Source organism: Myotis davidii, unplaced genomic scaffold (assembly GCF_000327345.1).
Source record: "Myotis davidii unplaced genomic scaffold, ASM32734v1 scaffold163, whole genome shotgun sequence".
NCBI classification, from domain to species: Eukaryota; Metazoa; Chordata; class Mammalia; order Chiroptera; family Vespertilionidae; genus Myotis; species Myotis davidii.
In genome coordinates, this window is record NW_006295056.1 from 1337719 (window position 1) to 1357449 (window position 19731).

Below are 19731 nucleotides of genomic sequence, written 5' to 3' on the forward strand. Positions count from 1 at the left end.
GATTTTCTAAGACAATTTAGAGTAAAACCATGCTCTCCGATATCCTCAGGAAATGAGTCATTTTAAATGGCTGACAATTTCCTGATTCCTGAGTATTTACTTCTAGAGGTTGGGAAATGTACTGAATTAACTACTTCGCTGCTTTTTTAAGTTGAAAATGATGAACATAATTTAACCTTTCTCAGAGGCTTGGGGTGATCATGGCGGACTTCGGTTTCTGTGCCAGATGGATGGGAAATTCCTTTGGTGGAGTGGAAAAATAACTCTGTGTGGAAGCAGAAGCCATAGGTGACTTTTAGCTGTCTGATTTTGAATGCATGTCTGTGCTTTAGTTTGCTTTCTCTGAAACAATAAGGTTAATAACATATTGACCTTCTGTGAGAACAAATCAGCTTTTATGTGAACAATGAGCTAGTGGCTATGAAAATACCCATCATCGTACCTATTACACGGCATCCATTTAAGGTTTGGGGTCAGCTGCAGGACCTCTGGGTGGTTTCACTTGGCTCCCTCCATAGCCCTAATGAACCCATGCCAGGCTGAAGCTGCCAGCTCTCCTTCTCTCATATGGATAACTTAGCCTCCAAAAAATCATTCTCTCCACTGCTGTTCATGGCCTTTGACTTGCTCCCATCAGTCCAAATAACATCCATTATTTCTTCATCCCTAATCCAGTGAACACTCAAGTCATCTTGTATCCATCTGTTTCCCCCATACCGTGGGTTCTCAGATGTGAAGGACGGGTGACCTCCATTTGAAGAATGTAGGAATGTTCTTTGTCAAACACTCACTCCGAAGCCTGTCAGTCCTTCACCCTCTGAAGCAAATGGTCCCACAGGCACCAGAGCAATTTCCTCCAAGCCTTTTTGATATGCTCGACACCAAAAGAATTTCAGACACGTGCAATTTTAACAACTGCATCCAAGATTATAAAGGGGATTCAAAGTCCTCTGTGACAGATCAATGCGCTTCTGGAATCCTTACTGTAATCACAGTTCATAGCATGAATAATACTGATTATTGGATAAACTTAGAAAAAAGAGAGTGAGGTGCAGGAAAAGGGTACCATATTCCTAACCAATAACTACCAACCAAGGAGATCATGAGGAGTGGGGAGAAAAGGGGATGCGTTTCCCTGATAGGCATGTTAGGAATTGGGGTCATCACTGGAATACAATGGGCAGAACTAGGAGAATTAAACATCTTGCAATGCATAGGATTGCCCTGCGTAATGAAGTTGTTTCAACTAAACTGTTGACCACTCTCCCAGTGAGAAACGTGGCTTATCTTTATGGAGGTGTCCTCTGAACCTAAGAGGCCTGTGAGAGAGATTTTATGCATTATATTAATTCAGTTTTTCTTTCAACAAACATTCATTGAGTATCTACAATGTGCCAGGCCTTCTGCTAATGGCCCACATTAGAGTGTGACCAATGCAGTAGGAAAAAATGAAGCAAAGAAGGGAAATAGGTTATATTGGGGGTGGCCACACTTTTTTTTAATCCTCATGGGAAGACATGTTTAGAGAGAGGAAAAGAGAGAGAGAGAGAGAGAGAGAGAGAGAGAGAGAGAGAGAGAGACCCTCTACACACGCCATAACCAGGATGGATCCCATAATTCAGGCATGTGACCCAACAACCTTTCTGTGCACAGAACTACACTTAATCAACTGAGCCACTCTGGCCTGGGGTGGCTGCACTTTTAAGAAGGGTGACCAGGAAGGCCTTATGAAAAATGACATTATGTGAGGAATCCTGAAGGAAGGGAGGGAAGCAGACATTTAGGGAAGAGAAAGCGTTCTGGGGAGAGGAAATGACAAATACAGAGTCCCTGAAATAGGAATGTAATGTGACTGGTGTGTGCCTGACTGGGATGTGTCTGGAGCACTATGTAGCTAGAGTTGAGCGAGCAAGAATGGTAGGAGGCGTGGTCTCATCAGGAAGGTGGCCAGGACTTGCAGGGGCTTTGAGTTTCCCGATGAATGAGATGGGAGCCAGCAATGTTCTGAGCATGGACTGCTATGAATGGAACATCCCTATGGTTGCTGTGCTGAGAACAGTCTGAAGGGAGTGGGGGAGGGGTGAAAATACAGAGACCAGAGAATATTACAGTAATCTAGGTGAGAGATGATGGGTACTACATGTGGACAGAAGAGGTCAGATTTTGGATATATTAATAACATTTACTGAGTTTATTATTGCCAGGTATGTAGACATTGCTTTCAGCCTTTTGTATGAGTTGTTTTGCACTATTCCAACCCAGAGGTAGGTAACACTGCTATTCTAATTTTAACAGAAAATCTAAATGATATTCTGTTAAAACATATTGACATATAGAAAAATCATAAATTAAGCTGGTGTGTAGTGGATGCTGTCTTGCACCATCCAGAGGCCCTATTCAAGTGTGAGGCACGTGTTCCCTAGCTGCTGACAGCTCACACTTCTTCCCTGGGCATTGCTCTCAACCTCAGAGAGTTGCCTCACTCAAGACTCCCCTCCCTGCCTGGGGGCAGGGGTTAGTTTTAAGGGGGTATAAAGGTTCCAGCTCCTGTCCATTCAGGAGGACTCTGAGGGTTTTTCCAGAACTCCTGTGGGATCGACTGAAGCCTCCTAGTAATTGCACTGCACCTCAACTCTCTCTGCACCTCTTGCTTCCCTGGCTTTCTTACTTGGTGTTTCAGAGAACATTCCTGAATAAACATTCTGCACGCAAATCTCTGCCTCCCATTGTTTTCTGGGGAATCACAAAAGAGACAGAGAGGGCAGTATAAATTATGATACTTCCATTTGGAAATTTAGTCCATAGTATGTCCACAATGTGACCAAAATTCTTTTTGTCTGAATGAAGTATACTTAATTTCTTTAATTAATGAATAAAACTGCGGGACTTAACATAAATATGTGTATATATGTATATATACTTCTGTAAGTGAAAATACCACACCAGCAGAAGAATGCATCTCCTTTTCTTCAACCTGGCTAGCAGAGACATTGGAATTTTAATTCTTTCCAGAGACACATGGCAGCTGGTATCCAAGGCCACCTGCCGTCAGTAGAGTTATTTCAAATGTTCATTCAAAACAGGCTGTGTAAAGAAAGACTTTTTACATAAACCCTGATTTTTAAAAGATGCTCAAACCCCACCAGTTTTATAGATAGCATTTTGCAAAGGATTTATAATAAAGTAATCTTATTGATATGCTCAGGACATCAGTGAACAGTGGGGCACAGTTAGATTTCTCTAGACTCTAATGATATGGGATTTCTTCAATACTCGTTCTTTTATTACTTCCCATTTCCACATACATTTATTGTAGTCTAATGGGATCTCCTTGCCAAGTTCCAGTTATCCACACAGGAGGAAATACAAAGGACGATACCAATGGGCACTACTCTCATGACAAGTCTTTACTTCATGCATTAAAAAATTCCAATAAGAAGTCTATTTTTTTCCCATGCATTAACCAGTTAAAAGCAAGTGTAGATTTCTTGTGTCCCGGGGCATTAAAAGCACATTCCTTCCCTTTTAGTTATGCCCATAGAAAAGAACCTGCTCAGGAACTTCAACCCCCTTTGAACATAGTTTTCTCTCCCTTCAGATTTTCTGTTTAAAACATCAATAACAGATATATTAGGAGTGGCAAGGCGGCTCTAAGGGTCCCAGGGCTGGCCCAGGACAACTTGAGCACCTCCAGGGCAAGGCATTGCATCTCCCACATGATAGGGTTATGGGGGGGGAATCTTAAAATGATTTATTGTGTATTTCATGCTGAAAGCATATCTGTGAAAATAAAATAGTTGTCTGAGTGACTGAGAGGATCACAGCCCTTTTATCAGGATGGAATCCTGCACATATGGCTGGTATCCAAGCACCTGGAACACATCAGCAGACCTGGGTGTGGCCAGTCATTATGCTAGTAGGGTGGGAGGAAGACAGCATCTAGGTGAACAAATGTTCAGCAGAATCTGTGGAGAGACCTTCCTGACCCACCTGGACAAAGACAAACTCTACTCTCATTCCTGGCTGCAGGATTCCTGATGATCCATCCATTTTAGCCAACCAGTAATCCAGTCATGTCTGGAATTTAAATACAAGATGAAAAAATAGATTCCATGACTCTATCACCTAGTGCAAATGCTTTTAAAACAGCCTCTAATTATGTCATCAGATTCCCAGATGTTCTCTGTAAAACATATCAGTAGATATCCACAACTTAAACTTTCTCTGTAAGCCTGGGCCCTTTTGCTCCCGTGGGCTGAGCTGCATGACTGCTAAAAGTCTATTGTGTTTATTAACAAAATTATTCCAGTTGAAGCTTTTATTGCAATTGTACAATATAATAAAATATTTTGCAAACCGATAAAATGTAAATATAAATAAGAGAGTTGCTATTTCCATTAAAACTAAGCAAATACTCTGAAAGTACTTAAAAAAGAGAAGCTGTTCAAAAAATTGCCATTGAGTTAGACATGTGAGATCATTGTAAAAGACTGGAGGAATATAATCAGAAAATTCTCAAATAGACTTAAAATTTTTATTCCACTTTAAAGTATCGAAACTGATCATCATAGAAGTGAATTATGGGTGTGGTTTTGCAGCTTCTAATCAGCAGACTCTTACTCTGAGGAAAGGACTTGGCTTGACAGTAGTAGATTGGTGAGCAGATGTAGATGTGAAATTTTGGGGTACAATATAAAATTTGAGAGCATGCATAAATTGTTTTAAATCTCTTCACCTTTAACAGACTTTTTAAGCTAATCAACAATGCACTGGCCAAGTACACATTCAGTGTCTTCTACACTTCATCCAGGCAGGGCCACCATCTCTCCATTGGGATTTATGGGATGAGGCATTTCGTGGGAGAGCTGAGATACTGGGCAATCTCTAGCCTTTCTATTTCCATAAAATAAGGCGTCATGGCAGAAACCTTCCCCAGGGTAATGCAATGGTCAGAAAGCATTGGAGCTACCTGGCAGATCCACTAGGGGTCTTCTGATTCTTCAGAAAACAGAATCGCAAGCCTTATAGAACCCAGACTAGGCACAGACATGAGAGCTGCCCCTCACAGCAAAACAAAACTAATTCTTGTGTTAGGAAAGGATCCTGATATTTTTCTTTGATGATGTGGATCTTAATCTGAATCTATAACCTCAGCTGTAGCATTTTCCTGGGGAGATTTCCCTTGTACTCCAGAAATACTTCTACATGGTTAAAAAAAATAGAATAAAGCTTAAAAGAAGCAGAATAATCATGTGATATAGAATTACCAATCTAATATAGTGCTATTTTTAGAACTGTACGCCAGCCAAAAAGATATTGGTATTGACACAACCCTAATGACTAATTTCACCATTCCCACTGGGATCTACATAGTCAGTACAACAGGAATGAGTAACTGTTGGGCCTGATTTCAGATAATATCACCTTCAACCCTGCATCTCTCCTAATCATTCTCTTTCTTGCAGTGTGCAAGTATGGAAAACATCAGATACATTGAAGTTGAAACAGAGGTGGAACAGTTGGGAGGGGGAGGAATTCCTGTCTCAGCAACTCCCACAAAGAAATAGCAATATCAAAATAAGGGCTTTCTTCTAGTAATGAACAGTCCTAGTATTTTCATTTTCTAACACACAGTGATAATTTATTTAAATTATAAAACACACACAGCTAGGCTATTGTGGCTTAGCAGTTGAGCACGGACCTAGGAACCAAGAGGTCACCGATTCCGATTCCTGGTTCAGGTACATGCCTGGGTTGCAGGCTCCATCGCCATTTGGGGGTGTTCAAGAGATAGCCAATGGATGATGTTTCTCTCTCATCAGTGTTTCTTTCTACTTCTCTCCCTTCCTCTGTCTCTAAACACACATACACACACACACACACACACACACACACACACAGACAAACACACACACCAAAAAATACCCACATCTGTTGGAAATTCACCACAGAGGTATCCACACAAAGATAATGATGCTTTATTTTAGATCAGAAGAATTTTTGAACCTGGTCTGAGAGAGCGAAATGTTCCACTAATTACTATGCGGTATATTTACTGCTTTCACTGTTTTTCCTCATTTCTCAAGGGACATGTTTCTTCCAGAAGCACAGTTGCTGAACATTTATTTTTATTGTTTCATGGGAGAGAAGCCGAAGTACCCAACTGGCTACTATAATTCAGTAAAATCACCTGCCAGAGAATTTACTTAACTTATACCTTTGCCCCAAGCTGTGCTTCAGGGTCTGCCATATTTTCCTGTGCGAACTTGAAAGAAAATAGTCTGTTAGAATAAAACAAATTTAAAAAGATACCGATACACTTCCCTCCAATCAATATTTTTCACACAAACTTACTGCTCTTTTCTTTCCTTCAAGAGTGCCAGCTAAAATCGTGAAATGCCAATTGTTAAAGCCAAAACACACTTTATGTGTATCCTTGAAGGAATATGCCTTTTTAAAAAGGACAGTTCCTCTTTGCCAAGGTGATACATGTTCATTGTAAATATCTAGAGCACAAGAGAAAGTTAAAAAAATTTAAACCATAATCTTACCAGCCCATGATAAGCATCATAAACATTTGGGTAAACTGCCTTCCAGTGAAAGAATATCATTCCTTAACATCTTAAAAGCTATCTTCTACTCCTTAATAAAAATGTCTATTCCTCAATAAAAAGCTCTGTTACAAGTACTCTTCCAGAACCTAACATTTCTTGAAATCTTTGGGAAAGTATTTGACAGCGAACTTGATGCGACAGTTGAAAATGCTTGCTATACTGAATATTAAGTAACAGGTCCTAAAATCTAACAGATGTTGACTGATGAACAACACACTTGAGCAGAACACTGTTCAAAGGGATACTTTTTGAAAATCAGGTCGGTTACTTTAAGAATGACAATTTCAATCTGAGCTTTGAGTCAATAGAGTTGGCGCTTCAGTCAAATATATTTGTTTGGTTTGCATATTTTAAGTATGTCCTAAGATGGACCAGGAACAGAAAATTTGAACAGATGTGAGTCAATCTGTGGGGGCATGGAAAACTCTTCAGGAAGCTTCAGTGAGCCCCCTGGGATTCAGTAAAAGAGAGGATGCACCTTGCTCTATTTTGCCCACAGTTGGAGAATCTGAGGCTGTGCTAGTTATCACGTCTCCACAGGTTCCAGGATAAATATGTTCATTATCTGGGACCTTTTGGAGAAGACCATTTTTAAAAAATATTTTATTGATTTCTTTACAGAGAGGAAGGGAGAGAGATAGAGAGTTAGAAACATCGATGAGAGAGAAACATCAATCAGCTGCCTCCTGCACACCCACTGGGGATGTGCCCGCAACCCAGGTACATGCCCTTGACCAGAATCAAACCTGGAACCTTTCAGTCCGCAGGCCGATGCTCTATCCACTGAGCCAAACCGGTTTCGGTGGAAGACCATTTTGAAAGCCAGAGTTGCAATTTTCAAGAGTATTTAAGAGCAATACAGACTGTTGCTGGTAATTTAGAACTTGAATTTTTAGTTTCTCTTAAAGTCATACATCAAGCCATATTTGGTATACTCAAATGTCTTCATATAAATCCTTTCAGACAGTCGGAAGCCTAGAGTGGGGACAATTCATCAGAGTAAATATCCTTAGAACTTACAAGTATATTTTTGACAACCAACTCCAGTTTGCCTGTGTGTGTGTGTGTGTGTGTGTGTGTGTGTGTGTTCAACTGAGCATCACTTCATTTTGCAATGTGTAGCAGTGAAACTTTTACAAGACAGCATGAGATAAGAGCAAGGTAGAGTTACCACACTAATAGCAGATTTGAACACTGAGCCATAAGACTCAGAGTCCAAGGTCACTACCACTTCCAAGGAGATGTTCATTGTCATGAGAAAGAAACTAACCACCCACATGCTCAGAGTGAGTGAAATACAGGACCTGAAAGGCACAACAGCTACACCCATATGGAGCATGGTGCTTACTTGAGGGCTGTTCTGTAGTGGTAGATTGCTTCTCTGTTCCGACCTTGATCCTTCAGGAAATTTGCGTAGTTGTAGTGAACCTTGGCATTATGGGGCAGAGTTTGAACTCCAGACCTAGAATTAATTAAAAAAAAAAAAGAGAGCAACAAAGAGTACTGCTTAGGAATGTTGTCCTTCATATCTATCCTAATAAAAGAGAAACATGGTAATTGGCGTATGACCACTACCCTTCCCATTGGCTAATCAGGGCAATATGCAAAATACCTGCCAGCCAAGATGGCGGCCGGGATCCAGGCAGCTTGGAACTAACATGAGGCTTGCTTGCTTCAGGGACAGAGGAAAGCAACGTTCCCTGCCTGCCTTGCAGGACGACTGCAAGCCATGCACACAGAAGGCTCTCAATAGATATTTGTTCAATGACGAACCTTTGATGTTAAACAACAACAACAACCAAAAGGGTCAACTGTATGTTATTCTGTAACACTGCAAAACCAACAAATGCCATGTCCACTGACTGATTAGAGGTCATTGATGTAAGTCAAACAACCTTGGCAAATTCCACAGGCAGGACATTTCCTGAAAAGTCTCCAGTGCACGGAGGGAGGCAGCCAAGTGTACAGGTTAGGCACAAGGGTCCGAAAGTCAGAATGTTGAGCTCGTTGTGCAAGAATGTTCATGGCAGCATATGCTTCATAGCCGAAGAGTAAAAACAACCTACTGTGTGTGGATTGATGAACAGATAAACAAACTATAATTTAGCCATGGAATATTACTCAGCCATAAAAAAGGATGAAAGACTTATTATACAAGCTACAAAAAGATAGACTGTGAACAGTAAGTGAAAGAAGTCGGTCACAAAGGGCCATATATATCACCTGATTCCATTTGTGTAAAAAATCCAGAACAGGCAAATACACAGAGACAGAAAGTAGATTTGAGATTGTCAGGGGGAGTGACTGCTAGTGGGCATGGGATTTCATTTTGGAGTGGGGAAAACGCTCTGGAGTTAGAGAATGGTGATGGCTGCTTGTGTTCATGAATATACTAAAGACCACTGCATTGTATGCTTATAAAGGATGAAAGTTATGATATGACTTATAGCTCATTTTCTTAAAAAAAAGAATGTCTGCCCCAGCCCACATGGCTCAGTCAGTTGGGCATTATCCTGTGCACTGAAGAGTTGCTGTTTCGATTCCCAGTCGGGGCACATTCCTCAGTTTTGGGCTCAATCCAGAAGGGGGTATGGTGTGCAGGAGGCAACCAATTGATGTGTGTGTGTGTGTGTTTTTTTTTTAAAGAGCCCGGGCCTCTAGTCTATATAATAAAGAGGTAATATGCTAATTTGTCCATTATGGTGTCCCAGTCACAACCAGTCTGTGGGCAGGGCCAGGGGCAGGGACTTCTGCCCCCAGCACTAACGTCACACTGCCTGCTTGTGTGTCCCCGTTCAGCACTGGTATGACGCTGTGAGGTAGGGGGGCTGGGCTTGATGGGGACCTAAGGCCACGCCCCTGCCCCAGCTCTGAGCGGAGAGACCTCAGGCTGTGCCCCCCACCCCGGCAATGGGCCGGGGGACCCCAGGCTGTGCCCCCAAGCCGCAGGGCTTGACAGGCTACCTCAGGCCACATCCCCCGCCCAGTAGGTCTTGACAGGGGACCTCAGGCCATGACCCTCGCCTGGAAGGGCTTGACAGGGGACCCCCGCCCTGGCTCGGGGTGGGAGACAGGCTCTCCCTGCCCAGGCTCCAGGCCAGGAGACCTCAGACTGCACCCACCGCCCCAGCGGGTCTTGATGGGGGACCTCAGACTGCACCCCTCACCTGGTGGGGCTTGACAGGGGACCTCAGGCCGCACCCCCTGCCCTGGTGCTGGGCTGGGTGACCTGAGACTGTGCCCCCCAACCAGAGAGGCTTGACGGGGATGGGGCCGGCTGGGTCTAGGTCTCACCCAATGTGGGTGGGGCTGTTCGGGTCTGGGTCTCCTGCATTTTTCGAAGCACGTGAAGGAGGTGGGCGGGGACTTGACCCTAGGCCCTGAGGTATGCCCCAGACCCTGACAGAAGGAAGATTTTATATACATTTTACTAATTTTCTTTCATCTCTGACACTTCTATTATAGAGAAAGGGCAAATAGCAATATTAAAATATCTCTTCTCATTAATTCTCTTTTAATGTGCACAGATTTCATGCACTGGGCCACTAGTATGTATATATATTTGCAAGCCTAATGTGCAAATTGTCCCCTCGGGCAAGAGTTCAACAGACCAGATTGATTGCTCACTATGATATGTGCTGCCCACTAGGGGGCAGCGCGGAATGAAGGAAGGCCCTGCTGGCAGCTGGTAGCCAGGGAAGGGAGGCCCTGGCCAGCAGCTGGCAGCTGCTACGGACCCTACCCATGCATGAATTTTGTGCACTGGGCCTCTAGTTTATATATATATATTTTAAACCCTCAGCTGAGGATATGTTTTTATTGATTTTTCGAGAGAAAAGAAGGAAGAGAGAGAGAAACATCTCATCATTGTGAGAAACATGGATAGGCTGCCTCTAATACGAGCCCCAAATAGGGATTGAACCTACAACCCAAGTATGTGCTCTGACTGGGAATCAAATCAACAACATTTTGGTATAAGAGATGATGATCCAAAGTACTGAGCCACATGGCCAGGGGGAAGTTTCTTTCATATTCTACTTACAGTTTCATGACCCTGCATTTGAAATGTCCATTGCACTCTTTAAAGTCAAGTCTTCCACAATTTGTGAATTATATGAGTTAGTAAACATGCTTCGATAGAAAACAATGAAGGCAGTGCATAGTGGCCCACAACTAAACAGTAATGCTAACTGCACCTGAAGCAGTGGTGGCAGGACATGGAGATGGGTGAATGGCTGGAGAACAACCCTGCATGCTCAGGTTAATTCAATTTGTTCTTTCCTTGCTTCCTGCATCCACTTACAGACTTCCTTAAAAAAAATTGAGATTATCTATATTATTCATTATAGGAGGAATGAATGTGGATTGGCCTCCTACTAAATTTTACTGAAAATTAACATTTATCATGGACTAAGTCTAATATTTTTTTAAAATAAATGCCCCACCCATGTGGCTCAGTGGTTGAGCATCTACCCATGCACCAAGAGGACACAGGTTCAATTACCAGTCAGAGTACATGCCCAGGTTGCGGGCTTGATCCCAAGTAGCGGTTGTGCAGGAGGCAGCTGATCAATAATTTTCTCATCTTTGATATTTCTATCTCTCTCTCTCTCCCTTCCTCTCTGAAATCAATAAAATATATTTTTAAAAATTTTTTAAAAAGGTAGGTAGGATTTTTGGGGGATGAGAGGTGAGGCTGAAAATATGGACCATAAATTCATATCAGGAACAATTGGCATCCTGATCTACTTCCCTCCCTGCACATCCAGGTGACTTTTTTCAATGATGCTCTCACTCTCCCAGCAGAAGGCAGTTTACTCTCTGGAAAGGCTACATCAGAGAGACCCTCACTCAGGAACAAAGGGCCAGTTGAAGTTTTGGGGGAGAACTGCTCCTCAAAGGAAGATTAAGTGAAATCTGTATTCTGAACATTGCGGATCCATCCCCCAGTTTCTTCCCCACGGAAAGCTCTCTGAATGCTGCAGCAGGACTGGTCCCCCAGGGAGGAGCTGGAGGAATCCTCTGCTCTCAGTGGAAAGATTTACAAAGGCTGACCTTCAGCAGGTGCTCCAGGGAAACCATCCATTTCCTTCCCCCACCCCTGTGGTGGGGCCCCCCAGCTGACACACAGAGCTAGGATTTTAACATCATATTTAAATGGATGTTACCCAAGTGAATTTAGTCACAGGGGCATGATCTGGGTTAGTGTGAGAGTAATGGCTTAAAAAAAATCCAATTTCTTTCCAAGAAAATTTCTGATTTTTCTACCCAGAACTAAACAGTACATGGTAACAGGTTTTATTTATTTATTTATTTATTTATTTATCTATTTATTATTTTTAATATTTTATTGATTTCAGAGAGGAAAGGAGAGGTAGAGAGAGATAGAAATATCAACGATGAGAGACAATCATTGATTGGTTGCCTCCTGCACACCCCTTACTGGGGATGAGCCAACAACCTGGGCATGTGCCCTTGACTGAAACTGAACCCATGACCCTTCAGTCCTCAGGCCAATGCTCTATTCTCTGAGCCAAACCAACTAGGGTGGTAACAGGTAGGTTTTAAAGAGAACTTCAATTTCAGCATGAGTATTACTGGTCTATTTACTGGGACAGAGCCTTCCCTGTGTGATCAGCATAGTTGCTCTAATTTATGTTGCACCAACTGAGGAACAGACAATTAGGCCTCTGGGATCAAGTTCCTGGATGAGATCAGTGCACTGTTCAATGATGGCGAGAGGAAATAATAATATTCATAACAGGCAAGCAGCTGTGGGTGGAACAACTGAATCCTAACAACACACATTCTCCCATTGTTGTTTTTGACCTTTATATTCTCTTTGTGGTTTTGTTATTGTTGTTGTTGTGTTTTTTCAGCCTCTCATTTTGCAATGAACATTTTGTTTTTTTAAAAAAAGGCAAATAAACAATTGGCCAAGGGCAAAACTTTCCATGTTGCTATCCCTGGCCAGGTTGCTCTTCCCTCGGGGCCAGGCTTCTCAGTCTGTTTTCTTGGTGCTATGATTGAGTACTCACAACTGTTTTAAAGGAAACATACAGCTTTACACATATTTACTCCACAAGGAAATGTAGTGTCCATAAATCATATGGCTGGGTCCCAAACCCTATTAAAAATTACAATAATGATTATGAAAAATCTCCCTTTCAACTCAGGATCTTAATTCATGCACTTTGTATTTCTCCTTCACATCCTTCATTTGCAGAAACTTGAAAAAATGACAGAAATAACAACAAAAAAGACCACTTCTATATAGAGTATATCTCCAAGTTTATAGAGCATCAATTTGTTTTGTTGGCATGACTGGACAATAGGTCAGGAGAACCATCCGCAAATTCCTGATTAGATAATAATCTCTCTCTTTTTTTTTAAAGAGTGGTGTTCAGCCAAAGGTTAACAGGAAAGATTAAGAAGAAATTGTCATTCTCCTCAATTTTGACCTTGCTTTAACCTGAGGCTTCACAATGCCACGCGTAGTATGACCAATACTTAAGGAATGCTCATTTTGAATCAAGCACCCATTTCCATGGATGATTTCATTTTATCCCTTCAACAACCTATCAGATGGGTAGTATTAATGTGTTTTCTATATCATAGATGAGGAAATTGAAGCTAAGAGGTATTAAGACCTCTTTCTAAGGTTAGAGACCTAGTAAGTAGTTGAGCAGAGATTTCAATCAAGTTTAATACATGGTCAGAATCATTTATGAATGGTACCCCAAGAGACTAGTAACTTTAGACTTACATGATCACAACATTTATATCATTGGTAAGCAAACTATGGCTGTGTGGACCACAGATACGTCAATGTGTTGTCAACCTATTGTCCTTTCGGTTTCTTTCCTGAGACAAAGGCAGAGTGGAATGGATGCAAAAGAGAATACAAGGCTCACCAAGCCTAAAACATTTACTATCTGGCCCGTTACAAAAATATTTGCCAGCCCTGGTTTACATTATATGTCCTGAAAAGTCAACTGATTTCTATGGCTCAGTAATTCAGAGGGGAGGAAAGAAAAATGTGTTTCCTACATAGGGGGAGGATGATCTAGGCCAGACAATCTTAATCGGTGGTCTATGACCACCTAAACAGTTCATGAATGGGGTTCAGAGGGAGAGACAGAAACATCAATGATGAGAGAGAGGCATCGATCGGCTGCCTCTTGCACACCCCACACTGGGGATTGAGCCTACAAATCGGACATGTGTCTTCACTGGGAATCAAACTGTGACGTCCTGGTTCATAGGTCAATGCTCAACCACTGAGCCACGCTGGCTGGACTGATTCCTTATATATTGTCAAGAAAAACCACCCACATAATTAGTGAGGCCTCAATGAGACCATATGTCTTAATGATGCTCAACGGATTTATTGTTTGGAACAGAGGAGAATACTGAAATAGGGCCCCTGCTAAGGACACCAGCTTATGTAGAACCATTGCAAGGTTTCTTACTCAATTCAGCCACCTCTTTGTTTTCTGGTCATTATGGCTAATTTAGGTTTTTCTCATCCTTCCATACTCAGCTCAGGCCTGCAAGAGAACAGCCCTTCAAGGCCTGTGCTGGTCTTGGCCATCTGCCTGCACTTACAGTGTCTTGCATCTACTTCTGTTTACGGCTTGTTATACTGTATCAAAATATGCTCACACATCTGACACCCATGGTGACTTCTGGCTTCTCTACAGTCAATTTCTACCCACCCCGCTCATCCTAGAATACACTGGATAATAAGAACCTGAAAACCACACATGGTGTTTACCATATGCCAGACACTGTCTTATGCATATTTCACATACATTTTTTTCTTATACTACATTCAGGAGATTAACACTATTATGATTCTCAAATTTAAAATGAAGAAATGAAGGCATGGAGTGGTTCAGTATCTTGCCCAAAATCACACAGCTGTTAAATGGGGGAACTTGGACTGGAACCAAGAAGCTGACCTCCAGACTCCACACTCAACCACTAACCTTGTCTTAAAGTTTCTCTATGCACACATGTGGAATAAACATACTAAAACATATGTGTTTTAGTAACCAACTGTTCACTTACTACATGCTTCCATGTAAAAGAACAGAAGCTTCTGGATGTAAGGTCAATGAACATTTTTCTTTTCTTTTCTTTTTTATTTAAAACTACTGGGCATCAACTGCGGAGGGCTGGAACACTGGCTTATTACTCTTGAAATAAACTGCTGCCTGCCAAAATCCATTCCCCAAGCTGCTCTGATTGAGTAGTAAAAATCATTAGGAGACACAACCACCGTTAGTATCTTTATCCAAGGAAAGGATTTAACACAGGGCAGAACCATTTTTAAGTTTCTCATTAAAGCACTCACTACTGAAAGCAAAAGCAAAAAAAAAAAAAGCCGACAGTTATATTCCTGAACTTCAATGCCCTTGTGTTTGCAGAATGGCCTCAGCCCTGGGTAGTAAGAGGGAACAAGCCTACTGTGTGTAAGAACTGCACTGAAGGTGGAGGGTATGACAGAGACTAAAAAGAATCTGACAACTAGATATGAAAAAAAAATTCTTAAAAAAAATCAAATCCACACAAAACACCTTACATGGCAGCAGGTTCCTACAGTATCCATTGAAAGAATGATGATGGCAATGATAATGATGACAATGATATAGCAGTAATAAGTAAGCTAATAAGACATACATTCCAGATTAATTTTTCTATTAAAAAGTTAAATTGCCAAGTTGTAGGATCAGATCTATTATTTTAAAATAGTAGTAGAGTGCAGTGAAAATTTGTCTTGTTTGTTCACTCATTCATTTACTCATTCATTCACTCTTGGCAGCCCAGAGTCTGTGCCCCTCCTACAGTACTTGGATTTCCTGTGGGGAATTCTCTCCTGTCTCCCTTTGTTAGGTCTCAGTGGAGCCCTGAGGTGCTCTGCCCGTCCTAACTTGCCTCAGGGAAGTCAGAGGGGCTTCTCTGGCCAGGTCGGTCATCCCAGTGCCCTTGTGAGGACGAGGGGTAGGCACGTGATTTAGGCTCAAGCTAAATAAAGCCGGAGGACTTTATTTTCCCAGGGCTTGGATGTGAAACAAGAAAAAACTGGTGTAAGTTTACCCATTCATTCCTGAGGGTGCACCTGTGCTCAGGACAGGCTATCCAGATGCCCGTTCCCTGTTGGCTACATGCCAGCTTCTTCACTGCCCGTCATTCTGGGCACGTTTTTATGCTCTTCCAATATTTACCCTTTTTTTTACAAGTGACCCCCATTCTGTTCCAGTTATTTGCCTCAGAAGAATAAGTGGTGGCTACCAGCTGAGCAGGGAACCAAGTGAAAACCATGTTGACTGAACTGGCCAACTGTGTCCTAGGTCAGGATAGGAGACTGGAGAAACACTGTGGGAGGCCACGTGTGGTAGTGATAGGGGAGCAAAGGTGAAGGTCGCCAACACTACGGCACTAGGGAGACAGACTAAGCCCAGGAGCAGAGTGTGATGAGCTACAGCCCCAAAGAATGTTTATACTTATGACAAGTTTAGGGCTATATGTTGACATTGTTATATCCAGAAGCAGCTTCCACATGAAAACTTACTGGGAGATAAAACAGTCTTTAATTTCCTCATTCATCATTAATGTTTAAAATAAAGCAGCCAGATCACAAATCATAATGTAATATTCTGAAATATTTGAAGAAAATGCATTGCATTTCTCTTCCTTCTTGTCACGTGCTTATCTTTCCCATTCACTGGAAAAGATATTAGGCTCATTTCCTTGTATTTAGATCTCATTTTACAGCCCTGCTCATCATTAAGACCCCAAAACCTTCCCACGAGCCTTATTTTCATAAATTCACTTAGCACGAGCTTCTGCAAAACTTTATATATCCTTTACAAAAATCAAAGTTAAAACAAAAAATAACACCTTCCGTTTAAAACTTAATCAAAAAAAATTTCTGATCAATAAATATTGCTAGACCCATGTTAGCTCATTTGTTTCGAAACAAGTATATAAGCAAAAGAATGAATGGGAAGAGGTCACTCTTATACCATCAAATCATACCTGAAGAGGGACTCTCTTGACAGCCAGATTTCATTCTGCTTTACAGTTTTCCAGGAGAAAAGCAGCAGCAGCAGCACAGTGGACACGGTCAGGGTGGTGGCTCCACATCGATTTAGCCAAGTGCAGAGCTTGCTCAGTCCATGCACAAAAAGGATGCAGTAGCCCATGCTGGAAAACAGGGTAGGGGGGAGGCAGGGTTACTTTGGGGGTGCAATGGCATCCCCCTGAGCATTCCATCCCATATAACTAATTTTCAAATGAAGCTTATCCTGTGATAGAGAAACAACAAATATAAACGCCCCTATCTTATACAACCTCTACATGTCAGTCCTTTAACAGGCACTAAGGACACTGGCAAGTTCCTTGGCATTAGTGTGGAGATCCAAACTGCCTTGGATCTCAGCAGCCCAGGCCTCATGACAAGCCCCCTATGCATGTTCTTGGGCCCTGAATTGTTGGAGTCCAGCCCCTGCAAGTCCAGGGGTTCCCAACGTTCTACAGTTCCTTGTTTCTTATCTGACCTTTGCCAAAAATCCTGTCTCTATTTAGTTTTGTTGATTTTAATCTTGTCTAGGTTAATCTCTGTGTTCCATTACAAGGGCTATTCCAAGGTCACTGCTCTACTGATAGGCTACAAGGAAGTGACTGAAGGAGTTTATCCTACCCAGTAAAGGTTATGTCCTCCCAGCCTCGCTGCTTGCCTTCCCTGGGACTGCCCTGTGTCGGTGGGTCTCCGGGGGTATAGGCTTTGGTGACTTCCCTGGTGGGCAGACCTCTGGGGATGTATGCCCAACAAGTCCCAAATTTATTGCCAACAGTCTTAGTCCAAGTTCTTCATACATGTATTTCTGTAACACCAGGGGGTTAGCTCCAGGGAAAAATCCTTACCTGGGAAACAACCTTTCTTAGGGAGGTAGTCCTGGTTAAAACACATAGCGCTAGGAGGGGGAGCAAACATATGTCATATATGCCAGGTCACTTGAAACATAAGCTATGCAGATGTTTCTTCCCTGCAGCGACTGTGTCAAGCAGCAAGGGTGGACTGGCTTCTGGCAAATTCCCCCATTTTTATTTTTTAAATGACTGCGTATGTAAATCAGCGGCCACCTCTCGGATTGGGTTGTTTAAGACTCGGAAGAAGACTTGTTTGTGGCTTTGCCAACAGGTCAGTCCGAGGCTTAATCCTATATCGGCTCCCCACACTGAATGGACCCTTTGACCCTTGACCCCTCATGTTACTGGCATTGTGCAGCACTGCTGGCACCATGTGTCCAAATGTGGACTCTAGGCTATAGCAAGTCCCATCACAGCTTTGTGGGAGACAGTCCCCGGGAGCTCCCTCTCAGGTCCTGGGAAGGATGCTGTATACCGAGGCCATTGGTCTCTCTCTCCAGGGATATGACCCCTAGTATGTCTCCACTCTGGCCAGTCAAGTCCTTACATTGAAGGAAAAATCTACCCACAGGCCAACTTCTGAGCCTCGTAGTTTGGAGCTTATCACAGACAAGCTGTATGGATGTGATTCTCTTGCTGAGGCTGGCTTGGCTTTCCAGACAGACATGAAGAGTCCCTTACGTTATGAGAGTGGAATTTCAGCATGCTGAAATCATGTCGCTAAACACCTTTGACTTGGACAGAACATGGTTCCTAACATCATCTACGCACCCACAGGGATGCTGCTTGTGTGCTGACTGGCCTCAGAAAAACACAAGCATTGAGTTGTACACATTATTGCTGTGTGCACTTCAGTCAAAATTCACTTCATTCTAAAGACTATAACATCAGGTTATTACAGAATTTTTAAAGAACAAAGCAAGCTTGTGTAAAGAAATCCTACATTAGTCCGACTACTAATGCTACAAGAAGCCCCAAAATTGGTAGAGCGCACTTACTTGTTCAATGATTTATTCATTCTCTCTCTATTATGTGACTGGCAATATGCTGCTCACTAAAAATACAACTGTGAACAAAACAGAGGCCTCGCCCTCAAAGAACTCCAGCCTATGAAGGAGGTTGGCTTTCTAAAAGGAAACACCTGAATATTCTCATTTCTCATTCCTTTTTAAAGGAAACACCTCCTTTAAAAGAAACACCTCTCTACTTTCCTCCTCTTTGCCGTTCTAAATGTCTGTGCTTTGGTATCAAGGGCAGATGAACAAGAGAGAAGCATTTGAAGTTCCTCACTTGGAGGCCCTGGAATCAATTCAAGTTAGAGCTCCAATTCCATACTTCAACTCCCAGACATTCATTGGTCCAGCTCCCTAAAGTTTTAGGGTCCACTTTTTGGCCAAAGGGAGTCACCACCCCACTCACCACTGAGGATCACGGTTTGAGCCAAGGAGGCCCATGGCCTGATCCCTCCTCCCAGTCACTAAATTTGATTGCCACAAATACCTTGTAGAGCCTTGTAAATGCCAGATATGATCACTAGTGCAAAACAAAACAACAAAAAATAAAAACAAAAACCCTCTTCACTGCCTTGGATAGAGCGTTGGCCTGCAGATTGAAGGGTCAAGGGCAAATGCCGGAGTTGCAGGCTTGATCCCCAGTAGGGGGCATGAAGGAGGCAGCTAATCAGTGATTCTCTCTCATCATTGATGTTTCTCTCTCCCCCTCTCCCTTCCTCTCTGAGATCAATAAAAATATATGCTAAAAAAAAAAAATCCTCTTCACACTTCCACAACGCCCTATGTTTGGCCATAAAGGTATTCTGATTTTTCTAAAAACCTCCAGTTTTTGTACAAATGATCACTCTGATGCCATCATATGGAGGCTTCTGTTCATGAGGCTGCTTGCCATTTACTCTTGTGGCCCCAGCCCAATCCCAAATCCTGACCAAGCAGGCTGTTTCTCTGGCCATATGAAGGCCTTCTGGGCTCCACTCTTTCATTCATCAGGCATTTAACAGACACTAATTATGTACCTGATACTGACAGGCACCAAGAACATACCAGTGAATAGAACAGACAATAATTTTTATTCTTGTGAAACTCACATGGGTGGGGAAGGACAGCTGATAAGCAAATAAAACAAAGAGTATGCACACAGAAAGTAATATGCTGTGTTGGGTGGG

The 19731-nt window shown here is 42.4% G+C and overlaps 1 protein-coding gene across 1 annotated transcript in view; it reads right to left on the reverse strand.

Annotated features, from left to right (window-relative positions):
• Positions 1-19731, reverse strand: part of TMTC1 (transmembrane and tetratricopeptide repeat containing 1) — a gene marked incomplete at its 5' end in the record, with an annotated part of 261806 nt that overhangs the window by 58156 nt on the left and 183919 nt on the right. The window contains 2 exons of the mRNA XM_006769654.2: positions 7963-8076; positions 16659-16826. Of these exons, the coding sequence (XP_006769717.2) occupies positions 7963-8076; positions 16659-16826 (282 nt within the window). The remainder of the gene's footprint in view (positions 1-7962; positions 8077-16658; positions 16827-19731) is intronic.